Source organism: Setaria italica, chromosome IX, assembly GCF_000263155.2.
Source record: "Setaria italica strain Yugu1 chromosome IX, Setaria_italica_v2.0, whole genome shotgun sequence".
Taxonomy (NCBI): Eukaryota; Viridiplantae; Streptophyta; class Magnoliopsida; order Poales; family Poaceae; genus Setaria; species Setaria italica.
This window is the reverse complement of record NC_028458.1, coordinates 55,085,680-55,108,128: the sequence shown is the minus strand read 5'-3', so window position 1 is coordinate 55,108,128 and position 22,449 is coordinate 55,085,680. Positions and strand designations below refer to the sequence as shown.

The 22,449-nt window shown below is 48.3% G+C and overlaps 4 protein-coding genes across 4 annotated transcripts; 1 reads left to right on the top strand and 3 right to left on the bottom strand.

The window, feature by feature from the left end:
- Positions 1-330: 330 nt before the first annotated feature.
- Positions 331-919, top strand: LOC101762981. The gene has a single exon (XM_004985472.4). It carries the CDS (start codon positions 505-507, stop codon positions 760-762), a length of 258 nt encoding a protein of 85 aa, XP_004985529.1. The 5' UTR covers positions 331-504; the 3' UTR covers positions 763-919.
- Positions 920-1,520: 601 nt separating this feature from the next.
- On the bottom strand, positions 1,521-4,533 carry LOC101776909 (putative MO25-like protein At5g47540). The gene is made up of 11 exons (XM_004987097.2): positions 4,336-4,533; positions 3,392-3,559; positions 3,153-3,271; positions 2,912-2,986; positions 2,745-2,838; positions 2,555-2,614; positions 2,339-2,410; positions 2,082-2,180; positions 1,893-1,937; positions 1,699-1,801; positions 1,521-1,594 (listed from the first exon to the last, which is right to left on the bottom strand). Exons 1-11 carry the CDS (start codon positions 4,531-4,533, stop codon positions 1,521-1,523), a joined length of 1,107 nt encoding a protein of 368 aa, XP_004987154.1.
- Positions 4,534-6,503: 1,970 nt separating this feature from the next.
- LOC101776504 (cysteine proteinase inhibitor 8) lies at positions 6,504-6,917 on the bottom strand. Its single transcript, XM_004987096.1, has one exon. The coding sequence runs from the start codon at positions 6,915-6,917 to the stop codon at positions 6,504-6,506; it is 414 nt and encodes a 137-aa protein (XP_004987153.1).
- Positions 6,918-21,567: 14,650 nt separating this feature from the next.
- LOC101776098 (cysteine proteinase inhibitor 8-like) lies at positions 21,568-21,981 on the bottom strand. The gene has a single exon (XM_004987095.1). The coding sequence runs from the start codon at positions 21,979-21,981 to the stop codon at positions 21,568-21,570; it is 414 nt and encodes a 137-aa protein (XP_004987152.1).
- Between the last annotated feature and the right edge of the window lie 468 nt (positions 21,982-22,449).

Below are 22,449 nucleotides of genomic sequence, written 5' to 3'. Positions count from 1 at the left end.
TTTAAGCTAGGGGTGGCAGAGGGCCCCTTTAAATTTAGCTTAGCAAAATTTAGAATCGAGCTCAAGAAGGGTGGGATAGTAATATAATATGACTTTAACCTAGACCCCCCCCCCCCCCACCTGCACGTCGCTGCCGCCTTACCTTACCACCGGCCAACCGGATTGAAATGGGAGACCCACAGAAAGAGACAGGGCCGCGAATCACCGCGAAAACAAACGGTCTCTTCCTCCTCCGTCCTAAACAAAACCAGCGTCGCGCGCGCCCCCACCACCATTAGAATTGAAACCGGCGACGCGACAGCAGCATTGAAAAAGGGCAAAAAGAAACGCGGCGATGCTTATCCGGACGGAGCTCCCGGCAAGCCAAGGCAACAATCGCCTGCCTGCCTGTTCACCACCGCGCCCACGCTATAAAAACCCGGCCCGCCGAGCCACTCATCACAGCATCCACAGCAAAGCAAAGCAGCAAGTGTTTCCAAGCGTTCATCAGTAGTAAGAGGTGCCATGGCGGACATCGCGTTGCTGGTGGCGGAGGAGTTCGAGAAGAGGGTGAAGCGGGGAGCCCCCGGCGCCAGCGGCGAGGCGGACGGTAGCGGCGAGAGGAGGAACTTCGGGGCCGTGGCCAAGGTGTGGAGCTCGTGGGTGGAGTCCGCCTCGGCCGCCGCGTCCGGGGTGAGGGTCAACGTCGCCGTGCAGCTCAGGGAGCTGGAGCCCAAGACCGGGCTCGGCCTGGCCGCCGTCGACGGCCTCTTCTCCGCTTAATTAGTAGTCTCTACTCTCTTTTGATTCGGCGGAAGAGTAGTGTTATGAATGCCTCTTCCCCCCGGAGTGATCAATCAAAATGGATCATATGCCGGTGTAACCTGTACATTCATAATCTGAAATCAAATATAATCTCTCCAGTCTCCATTTTCACCAAGCTGTGTGCGAACTATCATGTGCCAAACTAAAAAATCGCCGGCTGGTCAGAGTTCTTCAGGTGCTTATTTCGAGCAGATCGGATTGTACTTAATGAGCAATGACCCACATGGCTATCATTTTAAATTTATTATGAGCACTGACCCACATGGCTATCATTTTAGATTTATTATGAGCACAAAGCCATCAAAAAGGCCGAATGGTGAGATATTTGTGCAGTAGATTCTCAATTACGTTTGCTACCTGTGAACGTTGATGGGCCGGCCCGTTGATAATCTGTGCGCTTTCGCCCGCCGCAGAGCAGGCCGGCGGCCCACAGCCGAAGGCAAATCACTGTGTGCATGACGGATTAACAGCACACACGCATGACACAGAGGCAGTTAACCGCAAACGCCACAACAGGTCTAGTACAAGTAAAATATGACAGTGGGAAGAAACAAGCTGCGCTGCACTGCACGTGCTGCGCGGTCACTTGCACGCAGCAGCCCAAAGAAATCAACGAGCTGGGAGGCATCAGCAGCTTCAAACAATTCTAAATTATGAAGAAACATACGGAAGGAGAGTCACTAGCTACTTTGCATGTCGACGACGCGTCCAAGTATCTATCTGCTTTTCAATGCCAGCGTTAGGATATCTGAGATGACCCTGCCTTTATCGGCCTCGAACTTCTTATCCTCTGCATCCAACAACAGATGAAATTGCTCGTGGATTAGTATATACACAGAACATGGTTTGTTTGGTTCATCAGGTGCAGAAAAACAATGGTGGGGGCAGATTTACCTTTGTCAACAGTGAAGTCTTTCAAGAACCTCAGGAGCTTGTTTCTGTTAGTGTGCAGTATAGCGGAGATCTCAGGTGGCTTTTCCTTGTTGAGGACGAACAACTAATAGCAAACATTTTTTTAACTTAGCCAATGAAAATAAAAGCTTACACCAGTATGTAAGGAAAGACAGGGAAGTCGACTTATGTTGTACCTTGAAGACATGGAAAGCCTCTACTTGAATAGCTTTGCTTTGATCCTTGCAATGAGAAACATAATAGGCTAAGTCAGATAAGTATACAAGCTTCAAATTCTAAATTGGGAGAGCACATTTAGGTACACGCAAAGTACTAATAATGCTAGCGGTTGAGCAGCTAACTTAAAAAACCAAGATAAACCTTACTCTTAGAAGGTTCATTAGAATCATGAGGTTCTCTTTTGAACTAACATAGCGCACCATTACTGCTGCATTTGACCTTTCTAGAAGAATGTCTCGCAAGAGCTGAATATGCATGGAACAAATAGGATGAGACAATAGAATAATGTGAAAAAAAATCAAAGTAGAACAGAATATCAATTTATGTGTGCTAACTGAATATGATGGCAAGAAATATCAAAAGTAAATATATAATGCTAAATAATAAGATGAAAAGAACATACCTGAATAGCTTGCCTTCGGATTATATAGTTGGAAGCAGGTAATATCAATTTCGAGTTGAATTCCGCAAAGAACTGATAGATATATAGTTTGAGTAAGATATCACAATTAATTGTAATACAAATATTCTTAGCTAAGTAAAGTCACATATATTGATATACACTCCGCTTTATGTTACATTATACACAAAGAAACACAACCAATGATAATGCACTTACCCAATCATAATTCTTGGAAAAGAAATCTGCAACAGTTGATTTGTGCCGTGTTATGAGTTCCTGTTAAAAAACAAATACAATCCATATCAAATAAAACATGAAGTTTAATAAAATTGTAACATTCTTAGCAAATGTAAAACCTAATCAAACAATATTAATTTTTTAATCCGAAAGGTATACACATACTCACTTTAAAAGTTTTAAAGACATCTGATTGCACATTAAAGTCTGGAAACTGTATATAATCAAAGAAACTCCTGAAATGCTTAGATTCCAAAACGTACCTACAAAATAATCATTGATAAATATTAAACAAATACTAAAACATATACTACCACTAAATATTATTGCACCTACCTTGCCGCAACTTGGTGGCGTATGCAATCTCTTAAGAGAGTACTATAATGTATTGCAATGTCCACATTATTGTACCTTCAAGCATGTTTAATCAACTTCATATTATTATTTTAAAATATGATAAACATAAATAAACACACATATATAATATCTAAATGATTTTAATACTATAGTTGTTTGATACTCAATCATAAAAAGTTTTAAAGTCATTGAGATGATAATGAGTTAACTATATCCTTACCGAGACATCAAAATATCTAGAAGATCCGAGTTAGCTTCCAAGTACTCAGAGGCAACCAATCTTGAATCAACCCTTTGCCTTTGCAAATTTGCAATTACTTGAGTAACATCCTTTTGTGTCTGAAGAAAAAGTAAAACTGTTTTAGAAGTAACTACATATATAATGTCATTAATTATTGGTGCAGTTGGCTAGAAAGAATCAATTGCAATATTTTTCAAAACATATGTATGTTGGCTTACTTCCAAGTCCAAGTGTGGAAGGAAAATAATTATATGACGAAAGATGTCATTGTTCTTCTTGAAAAACTCCTTAGTCAATTGCTTGCAAGCTTCATCGCAAGGATCTTCTTCACCATTACCGTAGAGAATGGCTTTCATCTCCTTGATACTTTTGCTCAGTTCTATCGTCTGCAGGCCAGTAAAAATGTGAATTTAATAGCTTGTTCAATACTTTGAGAATCAAATATCATTTATTATTATGATGATGAAACTTCAAGTTTTGATATTTCAACTAACAAGAGACAAAGTAAAAGCAAAAGTAGTTATTTCAATTTGCATAAAAGGTGAAACCCCTATAATCATCCTCAAGCAATTTCAAACGATGCATTAGGATAAATATACTTAATGAACTGCATGTTCAACTTCATTATTAGATCTATGAAGTTATATGCTACTCCACCTATAATTCCCTTTTATAAAGGATTGTATATAATCATTTTGGTAAATACTCAAAGGTCTCACTTCTAACTTTTTGAAGCATGCTAAGATCAAACATTTATGATTTTAATCATGGCTTGACAAACAGAAATATACATAAAAGATGAACATGTCTTTTTCCCTATATTAATTGTTGGTGTTCAGCTTGTTAGTCTATAGAAGTCCAATTCAAACAACCGTTAAATATGTATACCTCCACATGTGTAGAAAAGAAAAAAAAAGATCCTTACGAGATGTCCCCGTTGTAAACGTGAAATAATCTTCATGAGTGGAACTGCTCCCATACAGGTTGTTAATGACGCTAGCAGCAAAAGAGCTTGCAAGAACAGAAACGATAGACGACTACATCCCCACTGAGTATCCACCGTACATATCACATCAAGTTGTAACGTATATTCGCAATCACTTTTCTGAGCAGAAAATAACAAGTATATATGGATAACACCCCAGGAAAGGCACGTGTTTACCTTGTGCTCAAGCTTGGAGTCGCGCTTGCCGCCGCTGAAACCTTCTTTGTGGTTGAGGATGTAGGTGAGTAGCTCGGCAACGTACTGCACCACCTCCGGAGGAGTTCTAGGCTTGGTGCGGAACAAGCCACCTTTCTTGTGCCCGGCCCCAACCCCAGCAACCTCCGGTGTCGCACATGGCCACAGGCATCCCGCCATCTCGATCTCGATCGATCGAGCGGATCGGGCTCGACCGACAACTAGATTCCGCTTCGCGACGAGACCGCCGCCGTTGGCGATGACGCACGTCGTATCCCAGCCCTATAAGTTATCGGCGATCATTGCTTTCAACGCGGATCGTGAGGGAAGGACGCGCGTGTGGCGAGCTGGGGAGAGATGGCGGCGGCGGCGGGATGGAGAGGCTAGCTAGGTTGGGAAGGATCCGAGGAGATCGAGGAGACGACGGCGATCGATGCGAGGCGAGAGGAGGGCGAGATGTGGTTGCGGCGTGGCCTCCGCTCCGGGCGCTCCCGCTGGACGCTGGGATCGGGGAGGGATCGGATGGGCTCACCGGCTCGACGGGATTGGATTCGATTCTGTTATTGCGATGGCCTACTGCATCTCTGCATGCAGAGATACACGTCGTGTTCATATCGTGCCCGGGATCTGTAACGCAAGCCAAGATACTAACGAGTTGATGAGATAATTGGGAGTTGGGCCGTGTGCACTGTCGTTTGGGCTTTGATCTGTCTCGCACGTGCGTCTTAGCTTTTTTTTTCTTTGTTGGCCCGAGTGTTTGCTTGACCTTTGCTGATGTGGTTATTTCGTTCATAACTACTCCTACCTTAATAAGGTAAACTTTTAGGACTATAAAACTACACTACTACACCGTTATTTCAGTTGTGTGCCTTGCGATTCATAATATTTTTTCTATACACAATTAATAAATTACTAACATAAATGCCCGTGCGTTGCTACAGTTTCTTACATACATGCTTCCAAGTTGTCATCCACTAGCTCCTAATTCGCTTGCTTCACTTCCTAATCTAGTTTAGGATGTTTCATTATATTTGTATACATATCTGATAATAATAAAGGGATAACTCCTTAGAATTCTACATGTCCTATTTGAACCGTGGAATCTCAATTTTTATACATATGTAATGTGTCCTACATTTAGTTCAAACATGCATTAAAACTTATGGTAAGATTTAGTACTAATGCAACTCCTGTCTTAACTTTTATGAATATGCAAGTTATTATAAACATAAGAGATTGTCCACAAAACTTTCAGCCTATAAAAAGAAAAAAACTGCAAGGCTAAAATAAATGCTTAGTCCTTGATTATAATATGCTTAACAATTCATGCATGAGTGTATACACCCTGACATCATGGCCTAGTTGCTGAAACATAAGCAATCAACCAATGCAAGTATCCTTATCCAATTTGCTCCTTATAATATAATCAATGATGATCAAATGTTCTACCTACAAATTGGCCAAATGTTCTACCTACAAATTAATTTTCAGATTCAGACAGTAAATGCATAGCAGTTGACCTACTATCTTGTGGCTGAAATTTTCAAAAGGAATCTACCGTCAACATGATGTTCGAGAAAATTAAAGACGATGCTGCAATGTGGACTACGGCCGGAGCAAAGCACCTTTCTATTTTACTTGCCCGTTGTTAATACTTTCCATACAAAGATACAAAGGATTGTATAGGTTTACTCTTTACACCACTTGGTGCTTTGTATTTGTCCAGTCTGGACTCTCTTCTTTTTAATATATCGACATCTCTCCTATGTGGTTTATTTTGAAAAAAAAAACAATTTGGGACGGAGTGAGTATTTGATACCTGGAGTGGTGCACGTATTTCTCTCTTGAAAAAGTAATGCATGTAATTAAACATCTCTACAAGACAGTAGGAGATTTTGAGCCGGATAATACACAAAATATGTGATTTTATTGCTGATGGAAACAACAATGTAAACCATAATACTGATGGAAACAACAATGTAAAACACAATACTGATGGAAATATCTAGCGATTAACTTCTCCCGACTCCCTCAGGCCGCAGCTGAGCGAGACCAGCTACACTAGACCTTACTACTGCTGAAATACATGCATGTATATCGTGCAAGTGTGCATGCAGCTTGCACGCCATGCGGCTTGTTTGCTTGCATGATCAGTACCTAGGGGTGAATGACCAGAGCTTCCACGACATGGTCCCAAGGATGCCCCAGACGAAGGCGTCGTACTGCGTCTTCTTGCCGCCGGACACCGTGACGACGAGCCGGTAGTTGTACCCGCCGTCGCACGGCTGGGTCTCGCCGATGACGACGTTGAGCAACGACATCTTTAGCTGCTTCGTGCTGAGCGCGTAGATGCGCACGGCGAACTGCGCCACCTGCTGGATCGTCGGGTCGTTCACGTCCGCGACAGGCGTCCAGTTGGACGCCGGTGGCGGTGGCGGTGGAGTAGGAGGCGACGGGGTCGATGCCGGTGGCGGCGGCGGAGGTGACGCCGTGTAGTTCTGGGCGTCGGCAACGGCTAGGAAGGTGGCGAGCAGGAGAGGAGCGAGCAGAAGCGACGGCCTCATGTTGCCAAGGTATCAGTGGCCTCTTTGCTCTTGTGGTTTGTGGTGGACGTGTGCACAGTGCCTGTTCTCTAATCTCCAGTCTCTACTGATCGCTGCCAAGAGCAGTAGAGCGTGCTCTTGTGACTTGTGAGGAGGAGAGACTTGGAGGTGCAGAGAAGCTGTGCCTGGTGTGACCTATTTATACTCCTCCAAGGCCAGGGAGCGAGGGAGGTCGGCACGGATCAGTAGTACGAGGTAAACCAGTAGTGTGCCGCACAGTGGAGAAGAAGCGGTCACATACAGACACCCGACAGGTAGCATCTCCAGTACGCTCGTGCATACGTTCGAAAATCTACATATTGCCATGGCCGGCTTGGGAGACGACTTCTGCAGCAGGTCGACGACTTGGCGTTTTTCCAGAAATGCACACTGCCATGCATGTCTTTTTCGTTCATAAGTACTTGATGCGTTTCAGAAAAAAAAAGTCTGATCAAATTTTTAGAGGTACAACAACCAATAACTTTTGATGTTTAGCTTGAAAACGTGAAAAAGCATGTAATATGGGTAATTAGATTTGCTTTGAGATAAAATAAAGTAGTCAAAAGTTACTTGTTATATAAACCGTGCCATGTTCCAACACAATTGGTATTTTTGATTGGAGGTATATATATATTTTTAGAACGGGAGGTATATATATTATATGCCAACCATATGGTTATATGTGAACAATCGATCAGTCACATATACACTTAATAGTCTGGATTTATCAGCTTTTATTCCAAAAGCTTCGATTCCATTATGTAAATAAAATTAACATAGCTCCAGTGTATCCGTTTACATGTTGGAGCACATCTAGATCTAGTACGTGATATGTATAAGGCCAGCTATTGTACTCCCGGATGCTTCTTGTGTTTATATACAGTGCATGTTGTTCGAACCCAGGCCATTTCCATATGCGAGCTAATTCTTAATGAAGACAAGACTAATTATTTAGCAGCTACAGTCATATTATAACAAAAAAAAGTCCACCAATGAGAGTGTTGTCGGCAACTAATACGACCGAGCAATTTAAATATTACATTACTATTACGTGATTTATACCGCCCGGCTTTCAGAAGTCAAGGACTCAGAACCGATGATTTGATGAACATGGTAACTCCTGGTTGAGCTCGGAACGACGAGCATCGCGTCGAAATTGTGTGACATCCACGGTTGGAGAGAAAAGGCTTGAACCTCACTGCACAACGAACCAGCACAACTTGTTCACGCTCATGATCGTCACTTGAATAAACTACGTTGAGATTCAATAGAGTTTAGAGGTGATGGAATAACAGTTGCAGCATGTTAGGCTAGCGATGGGAAAGATTGTGTCCAGCCCTGGTTTACCTCAACTTTCCCTTGGATAGAATCAATATAGACGCGAGATCTTCTCGAAATATCATGTCAAGAAAATTCGAAGTACGCAAGTGTAACGACTGACCCAAAATCTTCAAGTTAATCTTAATCTAAGTCCCTAATTCCGTCTCAGCTTTACCGAGTTGAAGTACTCAACCTCCAGTCCGGCCCCGACCCCTATCCGCTGGCCCCCAGTTCCGACCCCGCCGACCCCAACTCAACCGCCGGATCCTTCTAAGTCTTCACAGCAGCCTCTCTCTCAATCTGAGCAGTGGACCATCCGAGACTGACCGGTGGACCCACAAAAATCTTTTCCCAGATCTCCCGCGACAGACGCACTCGAGTAGCATGCCCGCTTCAGAGATTCTCCACCGCGTGGCTCGTTTCCTCCGACACCCACCGCTCCGCCCCGTCGCCGGCCACGACCGGATGGATTCTCGCACCCCTTCCCCAATCGCAGCGGAAGCTCCTCTGCTACTCTTTCTGCAGCACCTCGCCGCCCGCGCCCATCATCACATCGCCAGATCCCGGCTGCAAGGCCCGAGGTCTCCCGTCTTTTCCGTAGCCCTTCCACAGTCGCGCCACCCAGGTTCGCGCTACACGACGATTCCTCCTCCGCCAACCCCGGCCCTGGCCGCGACAACTCCTTTCCTGCCTTGTCAGCACTGCGCTCCGACGGTCTGTTGCTTCGCGCTCGCCCGCGTGACTGCAGCCCGCCTGTCTTCTCACCCGAGCAACCTCGCTTCTAGCGCCGTTCCCTCTGTCACATCCATCATATCCGCCGCACGACGACGCCCGCCTCCGCCAAATCTCAACCACCGGCAAAACCGCGCCTGCTCCACCCTGTTTTCGGTGCCAAATGACCGCCGGTGTCATCCCCGAAGTCGTGCTCCACCGCTCTCATCGCTCAATCGCCGCCTCGACAGCGCACTCCATCGTTCTTCCCGGTCTTCGCGCCGCTCCAACTCTTTCTATCTGCTGCGCAACTATAAAAGGGAATGCCGGAGCCCCGCCGGAGTTCCCCTTCGCCATCGCTGCCCTTCCGCCTTGCTCTCTGTTTCGTGCTCGAGCGCTACAGCCTAAGTTCCTGAGGAACTCCTCCCTCCGCTCCCTAGCCGTCCTTCCCTATCCACCCAGCCGCTTGCTCCTCCGTGCTATGCTAAAGCTTGCTTGTAGTCCCCAAGAAGCCCCGCCGCCGCCGGAGCACCGCCGGACCTCGCCGCTGTCCCAGCCTTAGTCCTTCCGCCCAAGTCTGCTTCTTCCCGACCCCAAGCTTTCCCTGTAAGATGAAGGTAAGCTGCCGACCCTTTGTCCGCCTCGTCCGACCCCTTTGTCCGCTTCGTCCGACCCCTTCTGTCCGCCCGACCCCTGTTCCGTCTCGCCCGACCCTGTCTGTTTCGCCGACCCTTTCTCCACCTCGCCCGAGGGCTCGGCTGTATCTTTGTCCTTGACCCGAGGGTATATGTGTAAAACTTGGGGACTTCTTTGCGTTAAGTCTGAGGACCCCTATCACAGCCATTCCTCTAGTCTAAGGGTCAGATCATAAGTTTCTTCCCATCCGACCCTTTTTCCTTGCTCTCCACCAACTCAAGTACACTTCCCCCACTTTTCCGTAGCCTTGCTACAAAGTCTTTAGGCTAAAACTTGCACGTGTTGCTGTTGAAATAACCGCATAAGCTCTAACTCTTGCATTTGCATTTCGTGTAGAGCAGCGTCTCGCCGACGGTGTCTACAAGCTGTACCCGGTGCCAGAAGACAAAGGTGTAGCCGAGCTCCCGTTTCCAGAAGCCGAAGCCGCCCAAGCAGAAGAGCAGCTTCCTTCCTTCTCGCTTGAAGGCAAGCCCCGGAGCATGAACCCAGTTTTTCCCAAACTTGCGCATGCCTTCTTTAGCATGCTTGTGCATTTACGTATAGGAGTTGTTTGGAACCATAGATGCATAACTTAGATCCTATGATCTAAACACTAGCTGTTGGACCGAGTAGCTGCTTTGCTTAAATAGGAAGCGGTAAAAGTCGAGTGATTTCCTGTCACTCGCGAGTTGTAGGAGTTGGTTGTCTTCCTCCTGTCACAACTATAAGGATGATGGACGGGGCAGGGTTTGGTTAACTTTTTGGTGGACGGTTGATTGCCCCGTCTGTCTATGAAATTTTGCTAAGGCCCGACAGTGGTGGTGTTCGTGATCAAGTGTTTGAAAGTACTAACCTCATACTTATTATGGATGAGGAAGCCTAGTACCGGATCGAACCTAGACGTGAGCGGTCGCCCCATTGTCCTTGGAACGGAGTTTCCCCTGCTAGCTGTCACACGTGGTGGCAAGCGTGGTCACAGAATGGCAGAGGCCGGGTCTGGGGAACCTTGCACCAAAGGAAATGGGCCCGACACGGGTTAGGGGATTGATGGGGAAGGCCGACACAGGAAGCGACCTCCGTGGTGCGCGGATGTCGTGAGGTTAGGTTCACCATGCATGGTTAAAGAACTCGAATCGATTCGTCTGCCTCTCACAGTTTGAGACTGCTTGATCGCTATGCTACCCTGAGTAATAAAGGAATCTGAGGATAACTTGGTCTTGATGATGTTATATACCCTCTGTTTTGCTCTATGCTTGCTTAGAGTAAGTAGCTAACCTAGATTGGATAATGAATTTAGAACCTGAGCTAAAACTTGAAAATAGGAATCTACATAGTGCTTTTGGCAAACAAACCCCTCAGCCAAAGAGCCTTGCATGTCTAGAAAGGTGGAGTAGCTTTACTCCTGTCGGTTAAGTCTTGTTGAGCTTAGTAGCTCAGCCTTGTTGTGGCTTTTCTTTTTCAGGTGAAGTTGCTGCTCCCGAGTCTTCTTCTGTTGGCACTTGGCCGCCCCAACTCCCTCCGGGTTGGACGGTTGAGTGGGATCCCTCCTCGGACAGCGAGGAGAGGGATCACTGACGTCCTGGCTGGCCTCACCAGGGATGTCCGACCCCGACGAAGTAGCTTCCGCTTGTTGTTTTACCTTCTGTTGTTTTCTTGGCACCTTGTAAAACTCTGTTTTCGTTTTGTTGTTGAACTAAATGGCCAAATCTGTTTAACTCAGTGGTCTTGTTGTATTCTCTGGAACCGCTCACCTTCGTGTGAGTTTGCTAACTCAGTCCTGTTCAAGTGGTTAAATCGGATGAAATCCGACGGCACTTCGTGTTAACTTGGCCAAGGCATGGGTGTCGCGTGTTAGGCGACTTAACCATGTTCAATCAAGCTAATCCGAAGTGGATCCGCCACAGCTGGTACCAGAGCAGGTTTAGCAAGACAAAGAACACAAGAGGCCCTAATCACTTTTTTTAAATAAAAGTTGCAAAGAAATTTTTGAAAATCTCGTACGATCGTTAAGGATGACTTAGTACGAGAGGCTCTAGGGGATTTTGGGGTTGTTTTAGGTGGCTAATACTTATTGGTTATCTTGCTAACTTCCAGCACTTCACCACGTGTATCATACGTGTGCCGAGTTCCGCATCACGAGTATGCGAGGGTTGATAGGGAGTTCTATTCAAAGGACCCTATCATCGCGGTTGTTTCGCCCGCGTTTATCATACGTGCGCAGGTTCCGTATGTTAATTCATACGAAGGGTGGTATGGTTCGATTCCAACGAGCCTATGATCACGGTTGTTCGCCCACGTCTATTATATGTGCGCTGATTCCGCATCACGAGTATGCGAAGGGTTATATGGTTCCATTCAAAGGGGACCTATTTCCACGGTTGTTGTGCTGTCCATGCAGCCGTAACCGCATGGGTGCCGTTCCTATTGTGAACGGTAATGTTTGGGGACGCTTTCGTGGGTGCTAGCACGAAAGGTTCATGAGGTTGTGTTTTCTGCAGGTACACTAACCGCGTTCGCTTAGGAGACGTTGCTAGAACCGACTAGCTATTATATGGAGAGACGTAACTGTTGCCTTGCCACCGGCACTAATTGCGTAAGACCAAAGTTTTGGCAGTTGTTTTGGTTAAGAACGAGGTAGGCCGTGCATGCGACATAAGCTAAAATCTGTAAAGTCACCCTCCCCAAAAGCAACCTTGCTTGGAAAGGCTCTCCTTCGGTTCTAAGGACTTCTAGTTTTCTTCCAGCTTGTGTTCGGTTAAAATCCGGATGCTTTTTCTGTCCGACCCCTTCTCTTCTTAGAGTTCTATCTCATGTTGTTTGGTTCTTGGTTCAAGTTGGCCGACCCTGGGTCACGAGGTCGGATGCGCCCGACCCCTCGAGGCGCTTCTCCGCCTCGACCGACCCTTTTCTTGCGTGGTTCGCTTCGCCGACCCCTTCCTGTGCTGTATCATCTAGCCGACCCCTTGGCCTAAGATCGAATATAATGGAATTCCTGGAATCTGGTTATGGTTCGCCCGAGGTCATGTGCGGAACTAAGAGAGTTGCTGGCTAAGATGGCAAGAGGAAGTGTGTGTGTCTCCTTTATAAGCTGTGTGTTTTGCATTGTCGGCAAGAGTCGCATTGAGAATTTAACATGTGTGTTCCCATCTGCTTGGAGTACTTCTGAGGTTACAAAATTAATGGAACGGTGATTCTTGCAGATGGCGCATCGCACCAGATCCGGCTCTGTGCCCAGCAGCAGTGAGCAAAGGCAGGATCTTCCCCCGCCCCCACCTCCGTCTCCGCTGGAGGCGATCTTAGCGGCTCAAACCGAGCTGCTGAGGCATCTTGTACAAGGACAACAGCAGCAGCCCCATGGGGGAAGGGCTCAGCAGCAGCCTCATGTTGCTCGCTATGAGGACTTCTTGGGGACGCAGCCCCCTTTGTTCCAGAAGACGCAAGACCCGCTCGACGCTGACGCCTGGGTTCGCACAATCGAATCCAAGTTCGAGCTCCTCACCGCTCCGTGCCCCATAACAAGGCCCGGTTTGCAGCTCAACAGCTACGTGGTTCCGCCCGACTCTGGTGGGATCACTACCATGCTATGTTGCCAGCCGACCATGTTGTCAGCTGGAACGAGTTCAAGACCGCGTTCAGAGCGCATCACATTCCGGAAGGTCTCCTGGAGCGCAAGCTCAACGAGTTCTTGGCCCTCACCCAAGGAAGCCGTGATGTCCTGCACTACGCCCAAGCTTTCAATGACTTGTGCCGTTATGCCGGCTATCATGCGGACACAGATGAGAAGAAGCGGGACAGATTCCGCAGAGGGTTAAGTCTGGAGCTCAGAGAAAGGTTGAACCCCATTAAGGTGGACACCTATAACGAGCTGGTCAACTTGGCCATCTCGCAAGAGGATTGCATGTAGGCTCTCAAAGCCGACCAGAAGAGAAAGGCCTCCGTGGCATTTCCGAGCCAGCCCGCTCGACGGTTCCGGATGGTTCCTCCACAAGCGCCCAGCCGACCCCAGCCATCGGGAAGATGGGTTGCCCGACCCCCGCCAGTGACAGCACCTCGTTTTCCTGGCTTCCAGCCACAGGCGCCCCGGCCGACCCTACCACCACCACCGCGCCCTGCAACTGGTAACCGCTGCTTCACCTGCAGCAATGAAGGGCATTTTGTTAAGGACTGCCCGAGGAACAGAAATCAGCAGCCTGGCCAGAACTCCACGGCGAACAGAGGAAGAATGCCCAAGGTGCAAGTTCGCCAAGGACGGCTCAACTACACCAGCTTGACCGAACTCCCCGAAGGTGCGCCAGTGATGACGGGTACTTTCTTTGTCTTAAATAAAACTGTTGTTGTGTTGTTTGATTCGGGAGCCTCCCATAGCTTCATCGGAAGAAAGACTAGAGAAAGATGTGAGCTGAGTATCGGTCACACTCAAGGATCATATGTGATCTCCACTCCGGGAAGGAAGATAGCCTCAGACCAGATCGTTACCCTTGTACCTATCCAGCTAGGCCAAACTCTTTTCAAAGAAAATCTCATCCTTCTTGACCTGGAAGGAATAGATATCATCCTTGGGATGGATTGGATGACCAGACACCAAGTGATCCTAGATGCAGCTGCCCGAACTCTCCACATCAACTCGCCCTCTCATGGCAGCTCTACCCTACCCTTGAAACGCCCTAAGTCCGCACTTCCTTGTGCGTACCCTCTATCAGAGGCCCGGCTAGAAAGCCTCCCTGTTGTTTGTGAGTACCCGGATGTGTTTCCAAAGGACTTGCCCAGCATGCCGCCCGATAGAGATGTGGAGTTTTCCATAGAGTTGATCCCCGGCACCGCTCCGATATCCAAGAGACCCTATCGGATGCCACCTGCTGAGTTGGCCGAGTTGAAGACCCAGTTGCATGATCTGTTGGAAAAAGGCTTCATCCGACCCAGTACATCACCCTGGGGTTGCCCAGCCCTGTTTGTGAAGAAGAAGGACGGGAGTCTACGCATGTGTGTGGACTACCGACCCCTCAATGCGGTGACTGTTAAGAACAAGTACCCACTTCCACGCATCGATGTCTTGTTTGATCAGTTAGCTGGAGCTAGAGTGTTCTCCAAGGTCGATCTTCGTTCAGGTTATCACCAGATCAAGATCCGACCATGCGACATCCCCAAGACTGCCTTCTCCACAAGATATGAACTCTACGAGTACTTAGTCATGTCTTTTGGACTCACCAATGCACCCGCCTATTTCATGTATCTCATGAATTCAGTGTTCATGCCCGAGTTGGACAAGTTTGTGGTGGTGTTCATATATGATATCCTAGTGTACTCAAAGAACGAAGAAGAACATGTCGGTCATCTTCATGTAGTTCTCCAACGGCTGAGAGATCATCAGCTATATGCCAAGTTCTCCAAGTGTGAATTTTGGGTTAGATAGTGTCAAGTTCTTGGGGCACACTATCTCTCGGAAGGGCATAGCCGTCGACCCTAGCAAGGTACAGGAAGTCATGGACTGGAAGCCTCCCGCCTCAGTGCACCAGATCGGAAGTTTGCTTGGACTAGCAGGCTACTATCGGCGTTTCATACCAGACTTCTCCAAGATAGCTAAGCCGATGACAGAGCTGCTGAAGAAGGAGGTCAGATTTGCGTGGAACGACAAGTGTGAGGAAACCTTCAAGATCCTGAAGCACTTGCTGACCACAGCTCCAGTTCTGGCTCAACCCGACCCCTCTAGGCCGTTTGACGTGTAGTGTGACGCCTCTGGCACTGGACTTGGGTGTGTTCTTATGCAAGACAACCGAGTCATTGCCTATGCCTCACGGGCGTTACGACCTCATGAACTGAACTACCCGACCCATGATCTTGAGCTGGAAGCAGTGATTTATGCCTTAAAGATATGGAGACACTATCTGATGGGCACCCACTGCAACATCTACATCGACCACAAGAGCCTCAAGTACATCTTCACCCAAGCCGACCTCAACATGCGCCAAAGGAGATGGTTGGAGTTGATAAAAGATTATGATTTGGAAGTACACTATCACCCGGCAAGGCCAACGTGGTGGCCGATGCTCTCAGCCGCAAAGCCTCTTGTAACTGTTTGTCGGCACCAACCTTCACCGAGACTCTGTGTCATGAGATGGGAAAACTCAGTTTGGAAATTGTTTCCCATGGGACCCTCGGCCACATATCTCTTGAGTCTGTTCTAGAAGACCAAATTGGGTCAGCCCAATTAGAGGATGAGGAAGTAAGGCGGATCACCAGGAAGATTACATTGAAGGATGAAGGGTATAAGTGTTTCCGACAGGATGAGACTGGGAAGGTGTATTATGGAAACCGATTGGTTGTACCATCCGACCCTAACCTTAGAAAGCAGATCCTAGATGAAGCTCATCTCTCCAAGTTCTCAATCCATCCTGGCAGCAATAAAATATACCATGATCTCCGTCAAACCTTTTGGTGGAGTGGAATGAAGCCGGAGATTGTTCGGTATGTTTCAGAATGTGACACCTGTCAATGTGTCAAAGCCAGCCATCTAAAGGTAGCCGGTACCCTGCAGCCCCTACCTATTCCCTCTTGGAAATGGGAAGACATCAGCATGGACTTCATAGTTGGACTGCCCCTTACCTCGCAGCGACATGATTCCATTTGGGTTATAGTGGATCGCCTAACCAAGTCTGCCCACTTCCTTCCTGTCCACACCACTTACACGGCCAAGAAGTATGCGGAGTTGTATCTTGACAGCATTGTTTCCCTACACGGTGTGCCTAAGACCATCATCTCTGATCGAGGAGTTCAGTTTGTAGCACGCTTTTGGGAACAGCTACAAGCATCCATGGTCACCAAACTCATCCGTAGCTCAACCTATCATCCTCAAACCGATGGTCAAACCAAAAGAGTCAATCAGATCCTTGAAGACATGTTGAGAGCTTGTGTCATCCACTATGACAAAAATTGGGACAAGTGCCTGCCATTGGCGGAGTTCTATTACAACAATAGCTACCAAGCCAGTTTGAAGATGGCACCGTTTGAAGTCCTATATGGCCGGAAATGTCGGACACCATTAAATTGGTCACAAACTGGAGAAAGACAAACCTATGGTCTTGATCTAGTGGTAGAAGCCGAAGAGCAAGTGAAGGTACTTCAAGCAAATCTTAAGGCTGCCCAATCTCGACAGAAGAGTTACTCCGACAGGAGGAGAAGACCCCTGCAGTTTGACATTGGTGATCATGTGTATCTTCGAGTCTCCCCGATCAAAGAAGTGCAACGGTTTGGAGTAAAAGGGAAATTGGCTCCCCGTTACATTGGCCCTTATGAGATTGAGGAAATCTGTGGACCAGTCGCTTATCGGATCCGACTCCCAGAACAACTCTCGGGCATACATGATGTTTTCCATGTATCTCAATTGAAGAAATGTGTACAAGTCCCAGCCGAGATCTTAGAGCAAGAGCAACTTCAAATCGAGCCCGACTTGACCTACGCTGAGTACCCGGCCAGAATTCTCGACCATAAAGAAAGGCGCACCCGACGCCAAGTGGTAAAAATGTACAAGATCTTATGGAACAACCACACCGAAGATGAAGAAACATGGAAAACAGACGAGTATTTGATCAAGCACTTCCCAGGTTTTCTGTCTCGTCAAGGAGGTAAGGACTGTACACCTTGCTCTTACATCTGAATCTCGGGACGAGATTCTCTTTAAGGGGGGTAGGCTGTAACGACTGACCCAAAATCTTCAAGTTAATCTTAATCTAAGTCCCTAATCCCGTCTCAGCTTTACTGAGTTTAAGTACTCAACCTCCAGTCCGGCCCCGACCCCTGAGACCCGACCCCTATCCGCTGGCCCCAGTTCCGACCCCGCCGACCCCAACTCAACCGCCGGATCCTTCTAAGTCTTCACAGCAGTCTCTCTCTCAATCTGAGCAGTGGACCATCCGAGACTGACCGGTGGACCCACAAAAATCTTTTCCCAGATCTCCCGCGACAGACGCACTCGAGTAGCATGCCCGCTTCAGAGATTCTCCACCGCGTGGCTCGTTTCCTCCAACACCCGCCGCTCCGCCCCGTCGCCGGTCACGACCGGATGGATTCTCGCGTCCCTTCCCCAATCGCAGCGGAAGCTCCTCTGCTACTCTTTCTGCAGCACCTCGCCGCCCGCGCCCATCATCACATCGCCAGATCCCGGCTGCAAGGCCCGAGGTCTCCCGTCTTTTCCGTAGCCCTTCCACAGTCGCGCCGCCCAGGTTCGCGCTACGCGACGATTCCTCCTCTGCAAACCTCGGCCCTGGCCGCGACAACTCCTTTCCTGCCTTGTCAGCACTGCGCTCCGACGGTCTGTTGCTTCGTGCTCGCCCGCGCGACTGCAGCCCGCCTGTCTTCTCACCCGAGCAACCTCGCTTCTAGCGCCGTTCCCTCTGTCACATCCATCATATCCGCCGCACGACGACGCCCGCCTCCGCCAAATCTCAACCACTGGCAAAACCGCGCCTGCTCCGCCCTGTCTTCGGTGCCCAATGACCGCCGGTGTCATCCCCGAAGTCCTGCTCCACCGCCCTCGTCGCTCAATCGCCGCCCCGGCAACGCACTCCATCGTTCTTCCCGGTCTTCACGCCGCTCCAACTCTTTCTATCTGCTGCGCAGCTATAAAAGGGAATGCCGGAGCCCCGCCGGAGTTCCCCTTCGCCATCGCTACCCTTCCGCCTTGCTCTCTGTTTCGTGCTCGAGCGCTACAGCCTAAGTTCCTGAGGAACTCCTCCCTCCGCTCCCTAGCCGCTCTTCCCTTTCCACCCAGCCGCTTGCTCCTCCGTGCTGTGCTAAAGCTTGCTTGTAGTCCCCAAGAAGCCCCGCCGCCGCCGGAGCACCGCCGGACCTCGCCGCTGTCCCAGCCTTAGTCCTTCCGCCCAAGTCTGCTTCTTCCCGACCCCAAGCTTTCCCTGTAAGACGAAGGTAAGCTGCCGACCCTTTGTCCGCCTCGTCCGACCCCTTTGTCCGCTTCGTCCGACCCCTTCTGTTCGCCCAACCCCTGTTCCGTCTCGCCCGACCCTGTCTGTTTCGCCGACCCTTTCTCCGCCTCGCCCGAGGGCTCAGCTGTATCTTTGTCCTTGACCCAAGGGTATATGTGTAAAACTCGGGGACTTCTTTGCATTAAGTCTGAGGACCCCTAGCACAGCCATTCCTCTAGTCTAAGGGTCAGATCATAAGTTTCTTCCCATTCGACCCTTTTTCCTTGCTCTCCACCAACTCAAGTACACTTCCCCCACTTTTCCGTAGCCTTGCTACAAAATCTTTGGGCTAAAACTTGCACGTGTTGCTGTTGAAATAACCGCATAAGCTCTAACTCTTGCATTTGCATTTCGTGTAGAGCTGCGTCTCGCCGACGGTGTCTACAAGCTGTACCCGGCGCCAGAAGACGAAGGTGTAGCCGAGCTCCCGTTTCCAGGAGCCGAAGCCGCCCAAGCAGAAGAGCAGCTTCCTTCCTTCTCGCTTGAAGGCAAGCCTCGGAGCATGAACCCAGTTTTTTCCAAACTTGCGCATGCCTTCTTTAGCGTGCTTGTGCATTTACGTATAGGAGTTGTTTGGAACCATAGATGCATCACATAGATCCTATGATCTGAACACTAGCTGTTGGACCGAGTAGCTGCTTTGCTTAAATAGGAAGCGGTAAAAGTCGAGTGATTTCCTGTCACTCGCGAGTTGTAGGAGTTGGTTGTCTTCCTCCTGTCACACCTATAAGGATGATGGACGGGGCAGGGTTTGGTTAACTTTTTGGTGGACGGTTGATTGCCCCGTCTGTCTATGAAATTTTGCTAAGGCCCGACAGTGGTGGTGTTCGTGATCAAGTGTTTGAAAGTACTAACCTCATACTTATTATGGGATGAGGAAGCCTAGTACCGGATCGAACCTAGACGTGAGCGGTCGCCCCATTGTCCTTGGAACGGAGTTTCCCCTGCTAGCTGTCGCACATGGTGGCAAGCGTGGTCACAGAACGGCAGAGGTCGGGTCTGGGGAACCTTGCACCAAAGGAAATGGGCCCGACACGTGTTAGGGAATTGATGGGGAAGGCCGACACAGGAAGCGACCTCCGTGGTGCGTGGATGTCGTGAGGTTAGGTTCACCATGCATGGTTAAAGAACTCGAATCGATTCGTCTGCCTCTCACAGTTTGAGACTGCTTGATCGCTATGCTACCCTGAGTAATAAAGGAATCTGAGGATAACTTGGTCTTGATGATGTTATATACCCTCTGTTTTGCTCTATGCTTGCTTAGAGTAAGTAGCTAACCTAGACTGGATAATGAATTTAGAACCTGAGCTAAAACTTGAAAATAGGAATCTACATAGTGCTTTTGGCAAACAAACCCCTCAGCCAAAGAGCCTTGCATGTCTAGAAAGGTGGAGTAGCTTTACTCCTGTCGGTTAAGTCTTGTTGAGCTTAGTAGCTCAGCCTTGTTGTGGCTTTTCTTTTTCAGGTGAAGTTGCTGCTCCCGAGTCTTCTTCTGTTGGCACTTGGCCGCCCCAACTCCCTTCGGGTTGGACGGTTGAGTGGGATCCCTCCTCGGATGGCGAGGAGAGGGATCACTGACGTCCTGGCTGGCCTCACCAGGGATGTCTGACCCCGACGAAGTAGCTTCCGCTTGTTGTTTTACCTTCTGTTGTTTTCTTGGCACCTTGTAAAACTCTGTTTTCGTTTTGTTGTTGAACTAAATGGCCAAATCTGTTTAACTCAGTGGTCTTGTTGTATTCTCTGGAACCGCTCACCTTCATGTGAGTTTGCTAACTCGGTCCTATTCAAGTGGTTAAATCGGATGAAATCCGATGGTACTTCGTGTTAACTTGGCCAAGGCATGGGTGTCGCGTGTTAGGCGACTTAACCATGTTTAATCAAGCTAATCCGAAGTGGATCCGCCACAGTAAGTGCAGTAACGATGATAGCATTTTCAGAAATTTTAGCTTGAGAACCTGAAAACGATACGCACATTGTTGTATGATGTTCTAATAGATAAAACAACAACAAAATCATACTCCCTCCATTTCAAATTGTAGGCTGGTTTGACTTTTCTAAGTTCATAGATGTTTGTATGCATTTAGACATACACTATATTTAGGTGTATAGCAAAATATATACACCTAAAAAAGTCAAAATGACCTACAATTTGGGATGGAGATATGGTGGCGAATTGGATATCCTGTATGGCGATTCAACCCATGCTGTGGGAGCATGAGGAAAGTTTACATCAGTGGTGGTCGGCGAGGGCAACAACGTCGTGCTGCTCTAGGAAATGCATGTGTTCCCTAATCATGCTTGTCTCATGGACTATATGGAGGGTGAAAAATGCGAGAATTTTTGAGCAAAAGGAATCTACCGTCAACATGATGTTCGAGAAAATTAAAGATGATGCTGCAATGTGGACTACGGCCGGAGCAAAGCACCTTTCTGTTTTACTTACCCGTTGTTAATACTTTCCATACAAAGATCCAAAGGACTGTATAGGTTTACTCTTTACACCACTTGGTGCTTTGTATTTGTCCAGTCTGAACTCTCTTCTTTTTAATATAATCGATAACTCTCCTATCTGGTTTATTTTGAAAAAAAAATAATTTGGGACGGAGTGAGTATTTGAAACCTGGAGTGGTGCACATATTTCTCTCTTGAAAAAGTAATGCATGTAATTAAACATCTCTACAAGACAGTAGGAGATTTTGAGCCGGATAATACACAAAATATGTGATTTTATTGCTGATGGAAACAACAATGTAAACCATAATACTGATGGAAACAACAATGTAAAACACAATACTGATGGAAATATCTAGCGATTAACTTCTCCCGACTCCCTCAGGCCGCAGCTGAGCGAGACCAGCTACACTAGACCTTACTACTGCTGAAATACATGCATGTATATCGTGCAAGTGTGCATGCAGCTTGCACGCCATGCGGCTTGTTTGCTTGCATGATCAGTACCTAGGGGTGAATGACCAGAGCTTCCACGACATGGTCCCAAGGATGCCCCAGACGAAGGCGTCGTACTGCGTCTTCTTGCCGCCGGACACCGTGACGACGAGCCGGTAGTTGTACCCGCCGTCGCACGGCTGGGTCTCGCCGATGACGACGTTGAGCAACGACATCTTTAGCTGCTTCGTGCTGAGCGCGTAGATGCGCACGGCGAACTGCGCCACCTGCTGGATCGTCGGGTCGTTCACGTCCGCGACAGGCGTCCAGTTGGACGCCGGTGGCGGTGGCGGTGGAGTAGGAGGCGACGGGGTCGATGCCGGTGGCGGCGGCGGAGGTGACGCCGTGTAGTTCTGGGCGTCGGCAACGGCTAGGAAGGTGGCGAGCAGGAGAGGAGCGAGCAGAAGCGACGGCCTCATGTTGCCAAGGTATCAGTGGCCTCTTTGCTCTTGTGGTTTGTGGTGGACGTGTGCACAGTGCCTGTTCTCTAATCTCCAGTCTCTACTGATCGCTGCCAAGAGCAGTAGAGCGTGCTCTTGTGACTTGTGAGGAGGAGAGACTTGGAGGTGCAGAGAAGCTGTGCCTGGTGTGACCTATTTATACTCCTCCAAGGCCAGGGAGCGAGGGAGGTCGGCACGGATCAGTAGTACGAGGTAAACCAGTAGTGTGCCGCACAGTGGAGAAGAAGCGGTCACATACAGACACCCGACAGGTAGCATCTCCAGTACGCTCGTGCATACGTTCGAAAATCTACATATTGCCATGGCCGGCTTGGGAGACGACTTCTGCAGCAGGTCGACGACTTGGCGTTTTTCCAGAAATGCACACTGCCATGCATGTCTTTTTCGTTCATAAGTACTTGATGCGTTTCAGAAAAAAAAAGTCTG

What these genes read in the sequence shown, in the direction of transcription:
- LOC101762981 (XM_004985472.4), top strand. Translation starts at nt 505, where the DNA reads ATGGCGGACATCGCGTTGCTGGTGGCGGAGGAGTTCGAGAAGAGGGTG.
- LOC101776909 (XM_004987097.2), bottom strand. Translation starts at nt 4,533, where the DNA reads ATGGCGGGATGCCTGTGGCCATGTGCGACACCGGAGGTTGCTGGGGTT. An exon ending in TTTCCAAGAATTATGATTGG is followed by an intron (nt 2,411 to 2,554) that starts GTAAGTGCATTA and finishes TATATCTATCAG; the next exon opens with TTCTTTGCGGAATTCAACTC. An exon ending in TTCTAATGAACCTTCTAAGA is followed by an intron (nt 1,938 to 2,081) that starts GTAAGGTTTATC and finishes TCTCATTGCAAG; the next exon opens with GATCAAAGCAAAGCTATTCA.
- LOC101776504 (XM_004987096.1), bottom strand. Translation starts at nt 6,917, where the DNA reads ATGAGGCCGTCGCTTCTGCTCGCTCCTCTCCTGCTCGCCACCTTCCTA.
- LOC101776098 (XM_004987095.1), bottom strand. Translation starts at nt 21,981, where the DNA reads ATGAGGCCGTCGCTTCTGCTCGCTCCTCTCCTGCTCGCCACCTTCCTA.